The 16,743-nt window shown below is 52.2% G+C and overlaps 1 protein-coding gene and 1 non-coding gene across 2 annotated transcripts; both read right to left on the reverse strand.

Annotated features, from left to right (window-relative positions):
• Positions 1-221: 221 nt before the first annotated feature.
• Positions 222-14,098, reverse strand: IVD (isovaleryl-CoA dehydrogenase). Its single transcript, XM_057544244.1, has 12 exons — positions 13,891-14,098; positions 11,998-12,087; positions 11,709-11,760; positions 9,477-9,646; positions 8,433-8,526; positions 8,092-8,228; positions 6,274-6,370; positions 4,860-4,953; positions 4,298-4,379; positions 3,189-3,293; positions 3,005-3,077; positions 222-1,994 (listed from the first exon to the last, which is right to left on the reverse strand). The coding sequence occupies exons 1-12, from the start codon at positions 14,041-14,043 to the stop codon at positions 1,861-1,863; spliced, it is 1,281 nt and encodes a 426-aa protein (XP_057400227.1). The 5' UTR covers positions 14,044-14,098; the 3' UTR covers positions 222-1,860.
• On the reverse strand, positions 12,362-12,434 carry TRNAW-CCA (transfer RNA tryptophan (anticodon CCA)). Its single transcript has one exon. It is a non-coding gene; the product is annotated as a tRNA-Trp (tRNA).
• Positions 14,099-16,743: the final 2,645 nt, after the last annotated feature.

Below are 16,743 nucleotides of genomic sequence, written 5' to 3' on the forward strand. Positions count from 1 at the left end.
TCTGTTGCCATCCGACGGGGCAAGCAGTAGGAAAACAAAGAATGGGATGGTAGTCAACAGGGGAGCTGGGCTGATAGTGACCTGCCTAAAATTGGAGTGGAATGAGGCAGCCCCACGAAGGAGTGCTGGCAGCTGGTACTGCAGAGTTGCACAATGCACATAAACAACCCCAAATTCCAAGAACCAGTGCCCCCTGCTCTCCCATCATTCATGACTCAGGCTACACTTTTTTGGCTTTATTTTATAACATTTCTATTTCACATATAGCATTGGGAGAATAATCATCCTCCCCAAGTTGGTGGCAGAACTCCGTTACCCACACTGACTGGATGAAACATCCCATTCTGAACGTCTTCAGGCTGTTCGTTCCAGCTACACTTTATAACCAGCAAGACCACCATTTTAGCCACATTCCTCTCAACATAGTAGGGAGCAGGGTGGGGAAGTGCAGGGACAGGGCCACAAGCCCCTTAGGGTAGGACTGGGCTGGGGTTGGTAAGGAGCTAGCTCCACCTGTCACAAGCATCAGGCTGGGAACAGCTCTTGGCTATAGGCCAGGACCAAAAGTCAGAACAGGCGTCGCTGGGCTGAGGGCCAAGAAAACCAGTTCTCTTTTAGGGAATTAGATGGGGTGGGACAACCCAAAACTGTCCCACTCTGACTGTGCTCCATCCAGGCGGCCATGTAGTAGGGCCCCAGGCTGGCATTCTCAGAACCCCTATTTCTGCTGATCTGGATTCTAGCTCCAGTTCTGACCTTGGGAAAATCAAATTGTCTTGATGTTTCAAAAAACATGGGGATGGTTTCCAGAAACTTACGAGCTTCCTTCTAGCTCCAAGACTCTTACCGCTCCCTCCTTTCTGTAAAAAAATCACTGGGAGATCTGGAAAAGGGAGGTTGAGAACTCCTCTATCCTAAGGGCTGATTCCACTCCTGTGTCCCCTATCACCAGTGAGCAGGCTGAAGGGCCAGAAGCAGGACCTGGACCAGCCACTCTCCAAGGACATAGGGCTGGAGCCAGACAGAAGGCAGTAGCAAGTAGACTGCTTCTCCCCAAAAACACCAGTTTCGAAGCAGATGGGTTTGCTTCATGAAATGTTTAATACAAAATGGCAGCAGCCACTGTGCAGTTGTAACAAAATTAGCCATAGGGTGTCCAGAGAAATGTATGCAGGCAGCCTTGGCTGGAGTTGAGCCAGCCAACCCAGGCCTGCTGCCCAGTCAGCTGTGGGCTGTCACATGGCCAGGACTGGACGGTGGCGGTGGCAGCGTTGTGCTGGAGGCATTGAGCCCTGTCCTTCACGAGCACGCTGACCTCTGCCCCACCGTGGACTCTGGGTGGCACAGGTGTTCTGAGATGCCTATTCCCAGAGCTCTACCCCAGTGGTAGGATTTCAGCTTAAAGAATGAGGGATGGAGGGGCTGCTGCAGAGGGGGTGCCCACTCACAAGCTGCTGGGAGCTGATGCCTCTAGAAATTGGCAGAAACAGAGGCTAGGTTTGGGGGGTATTTTTCCCCAGAAAGAAAAGAGGCTACCAAGTTCAAATTAAGGAGAGGGGCAATGCTTCTGGTGTACTTGAGCAGAGGGTTCCCTGGCAGAGGCTCACCAGGAAAAAGGGTGCCCACCCTGGGAGCGGGGGTGGGGCATCAGGCTTGAAGTTAGAGAGCAAGGGCGCAGAGTCACCAAAGCCCTCCCACTGAGCCCCAGAAAAGCCAGCATGCTTCCTGAGGAGTCCATGTTAAGCCGCTGCACATTTTTCCTGGGCCGGTGGGCAGGGCCTGCCTGGAGAAGAGCTGCCGCGTCTCTCCTTCCAGAGAAAGGCCTCTAGGTGCTGGGAAAGGGGATGAAGGGTCTTGGAGTTAGTGGAATTCTGCGTTGAAGGCTCTGCCGATGATTAGCCGCCTCACCTCACTGGTCCCAGCCCCGATCTCATACAGCTTGGCATCTCTCAGAAAGCGGCCCATGGGAAAGTCGTTGATGTAGCCATTGCCACCTGCAGCCACGGTTTGGGCAGAGAAGAAAGGACAACAGGAAAAGTGATGGGCAGTGGGCAAAGCAAGGAAAGCAAACAGAAGATCAAATACATAGAAATGGGCTAGGAGGAGAGACTGATTGAAGAGAAGCAGCAAAAGGTGGTGAGAGGCATCCCTGGTGGCGCAGTGGTTAAGAATCCGCCTGCCAATGCAGGTGACATGGGTTCGAGCCCTGGTCTGGGAAGATCCACATGCCGCAGAGCAGCTAAGCCCGTGCATCACAACTACTGAGCCTGTGCTCTAGAGCCTGTGAGCCACAACTACTGAGTCCACGTGCTGCAACTACTGAAGCCCATGCGCCTAGAGCCCGTGCTCTGCAACAAGAGAAGCCACTGCAATGAGAAGCCCGCGCACCTCAACGAAGAGTAGCTCCCGCTTGCTGCAACTAGAGAAAGCCCACGCGCAGCAATGAAGACCCAACATAGCCAAAAATAAATTAAAAAAAAAAAAAAGGTGGTGAGAGGGATGGGGTGGGGATTACCTAATTGTGGGGAGGGTGGACAGGAGGCCGGAAGTCCACTCAGAGTGCTGAGGATGCCAGGCAAAGGTAGGGGAGACCCACTGGCAGACATGGAGAAGGGGGACAAGAAACTACTGCATAGCACTTACTGGGTGCCAGGCCCAGAGAGCTGAAGTAACTTGCACAAGTCACAAAGCTGGTCAGTGGTAGAGCCAGGATTCGAACCTAGGCCGTCTGGCTCAAGCCTGTGCTCTTAAACACTATGCGGCACTGAAGTGAGGCTGTTCCACCTCTGAGGCGTCTCCTCTTCCCCATTTCCCAGTGTCCATAGGACCAGGCTGGGAGGGTGAGAGGGGGGCACTACTGCAGACAGTAGCAACTTGTGGCCTCTGGCAGTTTTCCTCTTTGCTTTTCCATGTCCTCCCAGTAACTGGGGTGGGAGGAGCCTAAAGGTGCAGCTCAGCTGAAGCACAGGTGAGGAGTGGGGAGTAGGGAGTGGGGGCCACTCACCCAAACACTGGATGCCGTCCAGGGCTACCTGTGTGGCGCACTCGGCTGAGTAAAGAATCACCCCAGCGCAGTCCTGTGGGAGGAGGTTCCGCGTCAGCAGGGCCCCCTCCAGGGCCACACGGAGGGGAGGGGGCCCAGCAACCACCCCTGCCCCGGCACGCTCTCCTCTGGGCCCGGCCCTTACCTTGGCGGTGCAGTAGCCCTCATCACAGGCCTTGGCGACATTGTAGACGTACTGCCGACAAGCCATGAGGCGGGTGTACATGTCTGCCATCTTCCCCTGCATCAACTGCACACAAAGGGAGCCCACGGGTCAGTGTGCTGGAGACACGCTGCTCTCGGAATCATTCCCTAGTTACCAAAAGCAGGTCAGCAGTAGCAACCTGACAGCTGGGAATGGGGTCCAGGGGCACAGAGAGGAGGTGGGACTTGCTCAGGATGACAGACATGGTAGCGGGTCTGGAGTTAAGGCCAGAGAGCTGCTGCTGTATTGTGGACCTGGCCCTCCACTCACACGACCCTCATTACCGACCGCCCCGCAGCCCAGAAAGCGTGACTCAAAATGCTACTCCCGGGCTTCCCTGGTGGCTCAGTGGTTGAGAGTCTGCCTGCCAATGCAGGGGACGCGGTTTCGAGCCCTGGTCTGGGAGGATCCCACATGCCGCGGAGCGGCTAGGCCCGTGGGCCACAGCTGCTGAGCCTGCGCGTCTGGAGCCTGTGCTCTGCAACGAAAGGCCACGATAGTGAGACCCGCGCACCGCGATGAAGAGTGGCCCCCACTTGCCACGGCTGGAGAAGGCCCTCGCACAGAAACGAAGACCCAACACAGCCATAAATAAATAAATAAATAAACAAACAAAAAAAAGAAAAAAAAAATGCTACTCCCTCCCCACAATCTGCTCGCTTCACCCTCCAACCCTACAATGCCTCATTCATTCATCTCAAACAGGAAGGGAGGTGACACGAGATGAACTGCCTGACCGCTTTCAGAGCCAGGTAGCATGCTGAGGAAGCCTGCGCCCCAAGCGTTCAAACTCATTTTTTTGTTTGTTTTTGTTTTTTTGGCCATGCCACGAGGCTTGCGGGATCTTAGTTCCCCAACCAGGGATGGAGCCTGGGCCCCCTGCAGTGGAAGCACGGAGTCCCAACCACTGGACCGCCAGGGAAGTCCATCAAACTTATTTTTTTGACGAAGGATAGTAAATGCCCACAGCAAGTGCCCTATTTGTTCATTTGTTAAAGAAAACATGAACCCAGCGAAAGAGTGCATCTTAACAAAACCATTCCACTCACCTGGAAGTGGCCGATCTTCTGGCCAAAGGCTTCCCTCACGTGCAGGTAGGGAATAGCGTGGTCGAGGATGGCCTGCATGATCCTGCGGGAAGGAGAGAACACTGGCGAGGGGCCTCACCGTCGCCCCATTGCTGGTTGGGGGGCAAATGCTAGTGTGGAAAGGCCTGGGGGGCAGCCCAGCAAGACAAGGAGCTGGTGTCCCAGGGAGGAGAAAAGGAGCGTGAGGACCCTTGTCAGCCCTGCTCAGTCACCGCACTGACTGCCCAGCAGTCAGTGCCCCTTCCCCTGAGACCAGGCGGAGTGACGAGACCCTTCATAGATGGTTAGAGCTCAGGCATCTTGCTTCACATCTGAGTAACTAAGCAGGGTGGCTCCTCAGGCCTTTTGTCTGTCACCCAATGATACTTGCCTTCAATGCAAAGAAAGTAAACGTGAGAGGAAAGGTAATTTTTTGTCTCCAGGAGATAAGGTACAGGCTCCCATCGGCCCCAAGGGGAGGGCTGCGGCACCACCTGCTGAGGAGGCTACAAGAGCCCAGCTCCCCCCCGAGCCTCACACTCACCCGAGGGGCCCACCGGCCAGCACCAGCCGCTCCAGGTCCAGCCCACTCATCAGCACGTAGACGCCCTTACTTTGATGGCCCAGGATGTTGGCAGCTGCAGGGAAAAGTGCTGGTCAAGGGCAAGGGGGCTGTCCACAGCCTCCTCACTTTTAGAAAAGTTGCTGGGTTTAGTAACGTGGCTCTCTCACAAGGCATTAAAATATGTTACCTGACCTTCAACTAGGGCTCCAGGTGAGGAAAAGGATGGAGTTTACCACTTCCAGTCAGAAGTGGAGCTTGCTAGTGGGGACATGCTCCCCTCACCCTGCCCCCAACACACACACCATCCCCAAGACCAGACACACAGGCCCAATCCTTAGATCCTCCCCTTCTCTTCTTGAGCTGCCTTGGATGGGAAAGAAGAAAAGCTAGTTTGGTCTAGAAGTCATCCAACCTCTCCCAATTTTTTTTTTTAACACACTTGTGCCCATAAAGGAACCAGAGAATTACTCTTTCCCCCAGGTTGAGTCTGCTCTGGTTAATACTACTCTCCCCCCTCCCCTGGGTGGTCCATGGAAGAGCCTGGCCAGGAGATGGGCCATTCGGTGCTGGTGACAGAAACTGCTGAACACCTCCCCAGCCCGGAAGCAAGGACACTGGATGGCCTCGGGAGGTGTGGGCAGGAAGCTGAGTGCGAAGAGTTGACACCACTGACCTGTCTTTAATGCTAGTGGAGTTTTATCCTTGCCGACAAAGAAGGCTCTGCACTGATTATCCCTCCCTAGATGCTCCTTATAACTAAAGCACACTTTTCTCCGGTGGCGGATCGTGGGGGAGAGGGATGGTTTATGGCTGAGGCACAGAACCATCCTAACTGCTGATCAAATCTGTGCCCTCCGTCTCATCAGTGCGTGACAGGGGTGCTGGCTCTCTCATGGTGTGGCACACTTTCACTTACACTTCAGGGGAGAAATACTTATAAACTGAACTGCCTTCCCTTCACCGAGTCCAGCTTCCATCAGTTTATTTAGATGCTTTTTTTTAGCATTGTTAATGAATACCTCACACAGGCTGTACAGGCAAATGTACATACAAGGAAGTCTGAAGGACGTGAGTGGGTAAGGGCAGATCTTACCTTTCTACTCCAGATACTGGAATACCAGCCCCAGGCACAGTGTGTGGTCCACATAGGAAACACCACCCTTCCCTGAAGCCACAGTAGGGCATACAGCTGCAGGAGCTCTGGCCGGGAAGGACAGCTGTCCAGACTGAGACCAACATCTATGGGCCAGTGGGCAAGGGCACAGTGGCAGGCCCACTGTCTGGCCACATACCATTGGTGAGCTAACAATGGTGAGGCTCTCCAAGCCAGAGATGGGCTTTCTCAGCGTGTGATGGGGTCAGGACAGGGGCTCCCTCATTCTCAGAGACTCACCAGGAACCTCGCAGTCCTCAAAGATTAGCTCACAGGTGTTAGAGCCCCTCATCCCCAGCTTGTCCAGCTTCTTGGAGGTGCTGAAGCCTGGCATACCCTTTATGGGAATAAAAGGTGGCCCTGATTACAGAGCAGTCTCCAAGGGGGCCAAGAAAAGGGAAACCCCTGGGAAGTAACCATCTTTCCATCAAGTCCCTGTATTTGCCTGATACACCAGCGTCTACTCACCAGGCCCCCACTCTGTATGTGACCACCCTATTTCTGAAGGCACTGCCCCTAACACTCCACCCCAGCCTACCCTGCTGCTGGCTGCATTCTCCCCAGTTCTCACGAGACTGGTTCTTTCCCAGTGAAATGCCAGATTCCTGGGGCCCTTCTGACCCTTCCTGGCTTTGGTTCCTTTCCTTGGGGGAAATCACTTCTTTTTTTTTTTTTTAAGATTTAAAAAAAAATTTATTTATTTTTATTGGCTGTGTTGGGTCTTTGTCGCTGCACACAGGCTTTCTCTAGTTGCGGCGAGGGGGGCTACTCTTCGTTGCGGTGCGTGGGCTTCTCCTTGCTGTGGCTTCTCTTGTTGCAGAGCAGGGCTCTAGGCACATGGGCTTCAGTAGTTGCAGCACGCGGGCTCAGTAGTTGTGGCTCACGGGCTCTAGAGCGCAGGCTCAGTAGCTGTGGCACACGGGCTTAGTTGCTCCGCGGCACGTGGGGTCTTCCCGGACCAGGGCTCGAACCCGTGTCCCCTGCGTCGGCAGGCGGATTCTCAACCACTGTGCCACCAGGGAAGCCCGGGAAATCACTTCTAAGACACTCTCCCCAGCCCACTCAATTCCTTTGCCCCCTTGTTCCTCTGCCACCTGTACCTAATGGAGTCCCACCCGGGGTTCAACTCAACCACCTGTGTGCTCTGACCTGGACTAATCAGATGCAGAACGCGTTGGCATATGCCCATCAGAGCACTGCCAGGTGTTGCTTCCCTCTCCTCTAGGAGACGAGAGCAGCGTGACTCAACCTGGAGAGTTCCCATCTCAGCCACGCCCTTTGGGCTACTCACTTTTCTTGTCCTCCAGTCCCATTCCGATATACTCTCCCCCTCTCCCTATGGAGGGTACTGCAAATTTTTAAAACACTCATTCATGAAACTCTCTACCAACTCCCCTGCCCCCATGGCCCCCCCGCCCTCCCAGGGGCCCTGGCCTCCTACTTCATGACCATTAGGCAGATGGTTCCTCCGCCATCACCATCCCGCACCCGTGCCTCTTCTCCCTCAACTCACCATTGTGCTTTGCTCACTCTCTCTCACGCATCTCACTTTCTCCCTCTCCTATTTTCTTTTCTCTTTACCAAAAAATTTGCTCAGTTCTCTCCCATTCCTAAAAGCAAACTGAAACTCCCAACTTTTCATTCTAACTCCTGCTGTCTCCCTTGTGCTTTTACTGACAAGACTTGGAAGGTGCAGTCTCCGGTCTCCACCTGCATCCTCAATCACACCTTGGGCTCCCATGGCTGCTCTCTCCAAGTCCACCAGTGACACCCTGATTGTCACAGCTGGTGGCCTCCCTTCAGTCCTCATCTTCCTGGACCTCCAGACAGCCTGGCTCTGTGGATGGCTTCACCGTCCTCAGACTTGACCCCTCCTCCCTGAATTCCACTTTTTGGCCACCCTCCTTTCAGTCTCCATTCCCGCCTCAGCCCCATCCCGGGAGGGAGCCTTGGCAGAGCACACAACCCTGATGGTCTTTGCGATCACTTGAAGGAGGTCATCTCCGGTGCCACTTTCAGGAGATAAAAGCCTCCCGCCATACACTCCCCTACACTCACCTTCTCCACAATGAAGGCTGTGATGCCCCGAGAAGCTGGCACAGCAGCCAGATCTGTCTTGGCATAGACAATAAGGACATCAGCATCAGGGCCATTGGTGATCCAGAATTTGTTGCCATTCAGGACATAGTGATCTCCTAAGGACAGGAAGTTGGCTACTTGCATAAGCTGTATGGGCCTGTCTCAACCAGTCAGTTCTCCAGACCTTCTGTTGAGCAAAAAGCTGTCCAGCTGGCAAATGCTTCTAGAAACCCAGCAGAGGCCACCTCCAATCACTGCTCCCTCACCCCGAAGGTCTGTACCTCTGCCCACTTCAGCTCTCAGATCAAGGGGAGCCTCACCTTTCTTTTCTGCTTTCAGCTTCATGGAGACAACATCGGAGCCAGCATTTGTCTCACTCATGGCCAGGGCTCCGACGTATTCACCACTGATCAGCTGCAAGGAAAACCCCAAAGGGCCTTGTTATGACTTCAGAAGTACCCTGCAGGGGCTCACTGATACCTGTCTTGCCTGGTCACATGACACCCCTTCTAACTTCTCTCAGATCCCGGCATAGGTAAAGTCCTAGAAGAGAAGCCCCATACCCACAAGCCTGAAGTTTTCTCTTCTATTCCCATTCCCTTTGCAAGGGAAGCTAGTCCTAGGCTTTCATTTCTTAAAATGCTCAGTAAATGTTGTCCAGTGACTGACTCAGGTGTTCTGGCCCTATTTTTAATTTATTTTTTGGCTGTGCCATGTGGCTTGCTAGTTCCCGACCAGGGATCGAACCCACGCCCCCTGCATTGGAAGCACGGAGTCTTAACCGCTGGACCACCAGGGAAGTTCCTATTTTTAATTTTTTTGATTGAAGTATTTTATTTGTTTTTAGTGTCATATTTTAGTTTTTTATTTTTTAAATTTATTTTTCATTTATTTTTGGCTGCATCGGGCCTTCGTTGCTGCGCGGGATTTCTCTAGCTGTGGAGAACGGGGGCTACTCTTCGTTGCAGTGCGTGGGCTTCTCATTGCGGTGGCTTCTCTTGTTGCAGAGCACGGGCTCTAGGCACACGGGCTTCAGCAGTTATGGCTCGCGGGCTCTAGAGTGCAGGCTCAGTAGTTGTGGCACACGGGCTTAGTTGCTCCACGGCACGTGGGAGCTTCCCGGGCCAGGGCTCGAACCCGTGTCCCCTGCATTGGCAGGCGTATTCTTAACCACTGCACCACCAGGGAAACCCTAACTGAAGTATTTTAAAACAAATCCCTGACCCCTTCCTAGCCCTATCAGTTTCAGGGTAGCAGCATGCTACAGAAAGCAAGGCTGACCAGCCCTCCCCAATGGGGGAGAAGCCTCATGGCTGGTGGTTGCACCATGCAATCAGCGTGTTTCTCCATCCCCATTTCCTCACCTTGGGGAGGTACTTCTCCTTCTGGGCCTCGTTTCCATTACGAACAATTTGGTTGAGGCAGAGGTTGGAGTGGGCACCGTAACTGAGACCCACTGCTCCAGAGACTCGGGATATCTCCTCCATCACCAGCACGTGTTCCAGGTAGCCCAGGCCGGAGCCGCCATACTGAACTAGGGGTCGGGGTCGGGGGCGCAGGGGAGTGGAAAAGGCAGCCCAGTTAAATGAGGACACTGAGAGGAATCTTACATTTATTTGCAGTAGAGGAACACTCTTATAGCACCTATTCCAAGTTCCCTCTAGCAAGGTCAACAGGCGGATGCTGTGGACCCTGCTTGCAAGCTCACAGAATTGGTTTTGCCTGCTGCTGCCTCTGGTCAGCTGAGGCATGGTTCAGAAAACAGTCATTGCAACTCCTGCTTTATCCCAAACATTAAAAAAAAAAAATTTATTTATTTGGCCACGCCACGCAGCTTTTGGGATCTTAGCTCCCCAGCCAGGGATTGAACCCAGGCCCTAGGCAGTGAAAGCGCAGAGTCCTAACCACTGGACTGCCAGGGAATTCCCTATACCCAGATGGACTTCTTAATGAAGACAAGAACACCTGAGCACCTACTGTTTGGAAAGCTATAGAAGTGCCGACGCTGATGAACAAATGAGGCAAGAGGACCTGGGGTTTATCAGAGAAACACAAAGAGGGAAGGTCAAAGCACGAAGATGAGATACAAAGCAGAGGATGTGCATGCAGAAGCCCTGAGGAAGATGAGAGCTTCATAGCGCAGGTTTGGACCTAAAGAAGCAGGGCTGGTAATGGAACAGGAGAGCTGCAGCCTGAGAGGAAGTCTGGAGAGGGCAGAAGAGATGCTGGGAGGGAATTTCAGAACTCCTCATAAAAAATGTGGTTGTTTTCCTTGGCAGCAGATCCAAAATCAAAGAGGCTGGGTTACCTGGTGCCAGCCTTCCCGCCCTCCGCCCTGCTGTCTGGGTAAACCCTGGAAAGGCCCTCTGTGTATGTTCACTCTCACCAAGAAGGCAGGCTGGTCCTTGGCTCTAGAGAAGGGTTAGCCCAACCCGCATGACTCCAGGAAGGAAAGCCCACGGGCAGGTAACGTTAGAAACTGCTACCAGGACACCATGTGGAAACCAGAACTCATATCTGGCTTTCTTTTCAAGGTTCTCCCTGGATAGGGTTTTCATCTGATTCCTACCTGCCTCTTTCTTCCATTAACTAGCATCTGATTCAGAAGAATATTCTTTATGGGGGCTCATAAACCCCCAAGACACAGTGGGAGAAAGAGTCTTGTTTGAGAGTTCCCAGCAACCTTCCCCCTACTACTGTATGTTAAGATAGTCTAAATTAATTTTTAAGTGGTTACATCATCACTCATGATGTAACTTTGTACGATCAGCTTAAATCCCAGGAACTGTCTCCAAGTGGTGAGGGGAGGATGTAAGGAGAGAATACTGTGGTCCACCACTACTCTAATGCCCAGTGAACACAGGCCAAAGCAGGGTGGGCTGTCCAGGCTTTGGCTGGCGAGGCCATAGGCTCACCTCTTTACAAGGCACCGCAAGCCAGGCCTGGCCTTTGCTCTAGAGGCCAACATCTGAAACAAAGCCCACCAGCTCCCTGCCCTCCCCCCCGGAAACAAGTAGTAAGACCCTCAGGGGACTCTGGACAGGCCCAGGGACAGCCTGTTAAATACATCATCTGGCCACCTCACTGTGGAGGCTCAGACAGGCATACCTCTCCCCTACACCTCCGTCTGCTTCCAAATGAGCTCTAGGGCCAAGCTGTGGGCAGAGAACACAGGTATCCCCCACAGGAACACACTGTCCTGAGTGGTACTGCCTCAATGCTACTGGTAGGGCAGAGCTTAGGGATTATGCGAGGCAGTAAGACTGAGGTACTAAGACCACTGCTTGATCTGGAGTTTTCTAAACTCCCCAGATCACCTGGGGGAACTTGTTAAGCATGCAGAGTTCAAGAGTCTGGGTGACCTAAGTGAACCACACTGACCTAAATCCTTTGCCTTGTGAACATCACTGCCTAGAGAAACAGGAAGAGTTTACTCTTCTCTGGGTTGACGGTCACTGGGCACTTTCTCAGCTCCAAGTGGGAAGAGACTCTGGATTCTCCGAGTATGATCTTTCTTCTCCTTTCCTGCTTCTTTTGGGAATGGTTTTAAAGGGCATGCAAGAAAAGTTCTCTGTAGGGAAAGAAACCATACTCACCAGGGGCTGTGACACCCAAGACTCCCAGGTTCCCCAGCTGCTTCCAAAACTCCTGCCAACAGAATAGAGTGAGTGTAGTGGGTTGTGAGAAAGCAGCCAGTCACAGGGGCCTGGCATATCTGGAACAACAAGACCCAAGGGCTTCACAGAAAGGGGCTGCATTCTTAGGGAGCTTTCATTTACCAGAAGACTGTGAGAGCTCTGCCAGGCAGCAGTGCAATTCCCAGACCATCCCAGCCCAGCTCCCAGTCTGCCCCCCGTCCCCCTCAGAGTGGGCCCCACGACTCACTCGCAGGTTCTTGAACTCATTGCTCCGATCAATCTCCTGGGCATGGGGTGCCAGATGCTCCTGAAGGAATTTAGCCATGGTCTGACGAAGCTAGAGGGAGAGGTGGACAGATGCTGCTGAAACGGTACATAATTGCCCCTGAGGACAGCGTCTCCACTACTGAGGACACCTTCAGGGAAACGGGACACAAGTAACCTCACCAAACTGAAACTTAGAGGCCCCACCAGTTTATGCTTCCTCAGAGATGATCTTCCCCTCTCTTTCTGAAGATTATTTATTTATTTTTATTTATTTATTTATTTGGCTGCACCAGGTCTTTAGTTGCAGCATAGGGGATTTTTTAGTTGTAGCCTGTGGGATCTAGTTCCCTGACCAGGGATCGAACCCGGGTCCCCTGCATTGGGAGCGTGGAGTCCTAACCACTGGACCACCAGGGAAGTCCCTGAAGATTATTTCTTAAATGTCACTCCCCTACATAAATCATTCCATGGCTTTACATGGTCCTTAAAAGACAAACTCCTTATATATGTATATGTATAACTGAATCACTTTGCTGTACACCTGAAACTAACACAACATTGTAAATTAGCTATGCTTCTTTTTTTTTTTTAAAGATTTAGCAAGTCTTGCTTTTTTTTTTTTTTAAAGAGCTCCTGACTTATTTATTTATTTATTTACTTTTTATTTTTTTGGCTGTGTTGGGTCTTCATTTCTATGCGAGGGCTTTCTCTAGTTGTGGCAAGCGGAGGCCACTCTTCATCGCGGTGCGCGGGCCTTTCACTGTCGCGGCCTCTCGTTGTGGGGCACAGGCTCCAGACGCGCAGGCTCAGTAGTTGTGGCTCACGGGCCTAGTTGCTCCGTGGCATGTGGGATCTTCCCAGACCAGGGCTCGAACCCGTGTCCCCTGCATTGGCAGGCAGATTCTCAACCACTGCGCCACCAGGGAAGCCCCGCTTCTTTTTTTTTTTAACCATTAAAAAAAAATTAAGACAAACTCCTTACCCAGGACTAGAAGGCCCTGTGTGAGGTGACCCCTGCAGCCTATCCAGCATTCCCCAGTACCTTTCTCATCCCCCACTCACTGTGCTCCAGCCACGCCCCCTTCAGTTCTTGGCACGTGTCAGGCTCCTTTTTGTCCCTGAGCCTTTGGGTAAAAGGGATTATTCAAAAGAGATTAGAAACTCCTTTTAGCAGGAAAGTTTGAGAACTAGGATTGAACACTTTCTGCCTGAGGTGATTCAGAGCTCTGTCTGCTGACTGTAAATGCAAGTGGACTTTGGGGTTCTGGGCAAGCTCGGGCACTTGCTTAGAGCCACAGGAGAATCACATTCCCTGGGAACTCCAAGCCAGTGTCCAAGTGAACAGTCTCCTTCCTCCAGGAATGGCTCTGGTTCAGCCCCATTTGTAACAACATCTTTCAAGTTTTTTTTCAACTTTGTGGTTTGACCCGATAGGTTGAAGAATTACAGCACGGACTACACAGTGCATTTCAACTCCACCCCCAAGGTGTGTATTTGAAAAAGATTCCGTGGTGATGATTAACCAGGTTTGAGAACCACAGCCGTAGACAGTATTGAGGTGTAAGAAGACTTGAGACAGATTGAGGGCCCTTTTGCCACACGCGGGTAGTCCTGCCAATCCTCCACCAAAACACCCCCCGCCCCACCATCCCCGGTCTCCCAGGAGCGTTCCTATCCTCGACTCCTCGTGTAACTCCGGCAACCAGGCCTTGCTGCCGCCACAGAGGGGAGACTGGGGCCCGCGGCCGCCCCCGCGCTGGCGCTCCTACAGCCCCCGGATCACACGCCGCGGCTGGGTGGGCGCTGGGTAGAAGAGCGCCAGGGAGACCACCGAGCACGGAAAAGGGGCCGGGAGGGGGGTCAGGCTCCCTACCTGCTTCTGCTCCTCCCTTAGCCCATTGATTGCATCGTCCACGGGCAACAGCGAGTTGGCCCGCTGGGTAGTCAGGCCGGCGAGCGGCTGCAGTGGCGGCCGCGGCCTCCAGCTCGCCACACGCCGACCCAGTAGCCAAGCTACAGTCGCCATCTCGGCCTTGCCCTGGGAGCCTGAGCCCCAGCAGCTCTGAGCGAGTCCTGCGGCGCTCCACCAATCCCCGGCTTCGCTTCCGCCACCCAATCGGCGAGGGGGTGGGTCTCCAGTAGCCAATCACCCTCCACTGTCCGAGGAAGGCCGCGCTTTCCCCGGCCACTGCACCAGCCAATCAGCGGTGACCGCCCGCGGACCGGCGCCCCGCGAAGCTGGTGTGCTTGCTGGGGGAGCTGGACCTGCAGGTGTCATGTCAAGGTTGGGTCTTTTTAAAGTGGACGAGTAGGAAGAGTGTCTTCTTTTTTGAGTTGAGGATAAGTATTCCCCCGGCGTTGAAAATAGCAGTCCCTAACTGCAGACATCTGTGGGAAAGCAAGTGTTAAAATAGCAAACGGAAAAGCCCCGAATGCCCCTTGCTTGGCAATACATTGTTAAAGAAAATCTGGGAAAAGAGCGCTCGCTCTAGGGTGCACGTTGGTTATAACTCAGTGAATTTGCTTTATTATGTAACAAGGTTTGTTGACTTTGAGTTTTATGGGAAAGGGGTTGTTAAGGAGTTGCTGTCTTCCAAATTATTTAATGTACCTAAGAACAAGAGAGTCAGGACTTATTTTTAACAGGGGTGGGGTGATGGTGGACCGAACTCAGATGCTCGGGTTCAGCTGCTCCCCGCTGGAAAGACAAGTGTTGGCTGGAAAGGATGGGTTGCTTTATTCAGAAGGCAACCTGGGGGGAAGGCAGAGTCGCGTCAAAGAACCAACTCTGAAGCGTCTGCTCCACCATGAAAGTTTTTAAAGGGAGAAAGGGGGGAAGCCATTCGCAGTTAATCATTTGGGGAGGGGGGATCAGAGTCTTCCTTATCTTCCACTAAGTGCAGACTTTCTTCTGATTGGTTGGTGGTGGGGTAACAAGGTGGTGTTTCAGGAATCTGGTGCTCAGCCTGAAGTTACCATCTTCCACCTGGGTGGAGCCTTAGTTCTAGCAGAAGAACTCAGAGATATTGTTAGGTATATTCCTGGTTTCTGGGGGAACCAGGACCCTGCTTTATTGTTGTACTATAGTTTCTTGACTGCTCCTCCTTTGTTTCTGCATTCCCTCTTTTTTTCAATTTAGCAACTGTTTGAATCTGCCCTTTGGCACACAGGGAAGGTCTAGGAGGCTGATGCCTCTTTCCTACAAACAAGAAACGGGGACATAGAAAGGATTTGTACACAGAAGGGCCTCACAGGGTCCTGCTCCATTTCAGGGAGACAGGAAAGGAAGAATGGTGTATGAGGGGAAAGAGGAGAGCTGATAGAATTCAGCTTCTATCCCCTTCCCTGCTTTGCTAATTTCCTTCTCTGTGGGGCGGTCAATGCCCTTGAAGAACTCATCTCAGGTAGTTTAGTGCCCTGAATCCAGGGACACCATTGTAATCCTGCTACTTAGATGTGGAAGTTCGGGCAAGTTTCTTTTTTTTTTTTTTAATTTTAATTTAATTGATTTCTTTGGTTGCATTGGGTCTTCATTGCTACATGCCGGCTTTCTCTAGTTGCATCCAGCGGGGGCTACTCTTTGTTGTGGTGCGCAGGCTTCTCATTGCATTGGTTTCTCTTGTTGCGGAGCTCGGGCTTTAGGTGCGCGGGCTTCAGTAGTTGTGGCACGTGGGCTCAGTCGTTGTGGCTCATGGGCTCTAGAGTGCAGAGGCTCAGTAGTTGTGGTGCACAGGCTTAGTTGCTCCGCGGCATGTGGGATCTTCCCGGAACAGGGCTCGAACCTGTTTTCCCTGCATTGGCAGGCGGATCCTTAACCCCTGTGCCATCAGGGAAGTCCCTCGGGCAAGTTTCTTAGATCTTTTCAGACTCTGTTTCATCTTTTTTTTTTTTGGCCAAGCCACCAGGAATTGAATCGGGCCCTCAGCAGTGAGAGAGCACAGTCCTAACCACTGGACCGCCAGGGAATTCCCTTTCATCATCTTTATTTATTTATTTTTTAATATTTATTTATTTTATTTTATTTTTGGCTACGTCAAGTCTTAGTTGTGGCATGTGGGATCTTTGTTGAGGCCCGCGGGATCTTTCGTTGTGGCCTTCAGGCTTCTCCCTGGTTGCAGCGCTCGGGCTCCAGGGCGCATGGGCTCTCTAGTTGAGGCACGCGCGGGCTTAGTTGCCCTGTGGGATGTGGGATCTTAGTTCCCCGACTAGGGATCGAACCCGAGTCCCCTACGTTGGAAGGCAGATTCTTAACCACTGGACCATAACGGGAAGTCCCCCCTTTCATCATCTTTAAATGAAAACAATACCACCCATTGCAACGAGGAATAAAGGAGATTACATATTTAATGACAACACTTTGTGTTCCTTCTTACAGTGCCCCATTCATTAGTCCAAGGTCTCAAACACAGCTAAGACAAAAGCCAGGCTCTGTCAGTTTGTCCAGACCAAAATGCTTTCTTCTTCAGCTCACTGCCTTTCATATCAAGGGTCCCCCCCACCCCCACGTGGAGAAGATTTTCAGAATAACCTGATGTAGATTGTGGGCAGGTTCTCTACATTTCTGATGATCTGCAGCCTCGTGTTTGCGAAAATCTTCCATAGGCACCTTCCAATTTATCTCTTGGAGCCATTCCTTTGCTTTACTTTCAGGGACTAGTAAATGTACAAGCTGGTACAAGTTTGAATATCCAGGCTCATAAGTTCTTACTGTAAGATGAAATTGTTT

The sequence above is a fragment of the Balaenoptera acutorostrata genome, chromosome 3 (assembly GCF_949987535.1).
Source record: "Balaenoptera acutorostrata chromosome 3, mBalAcu1.1, whole genome shotgun sequence".
Taxonomy (NCBI): Eukaryota; Metazoa; Chordata; class Mammalia; order Artiodactyla; family Balaenopteridae; genus Balaenoptera; species Balaenoptera acutorostrata.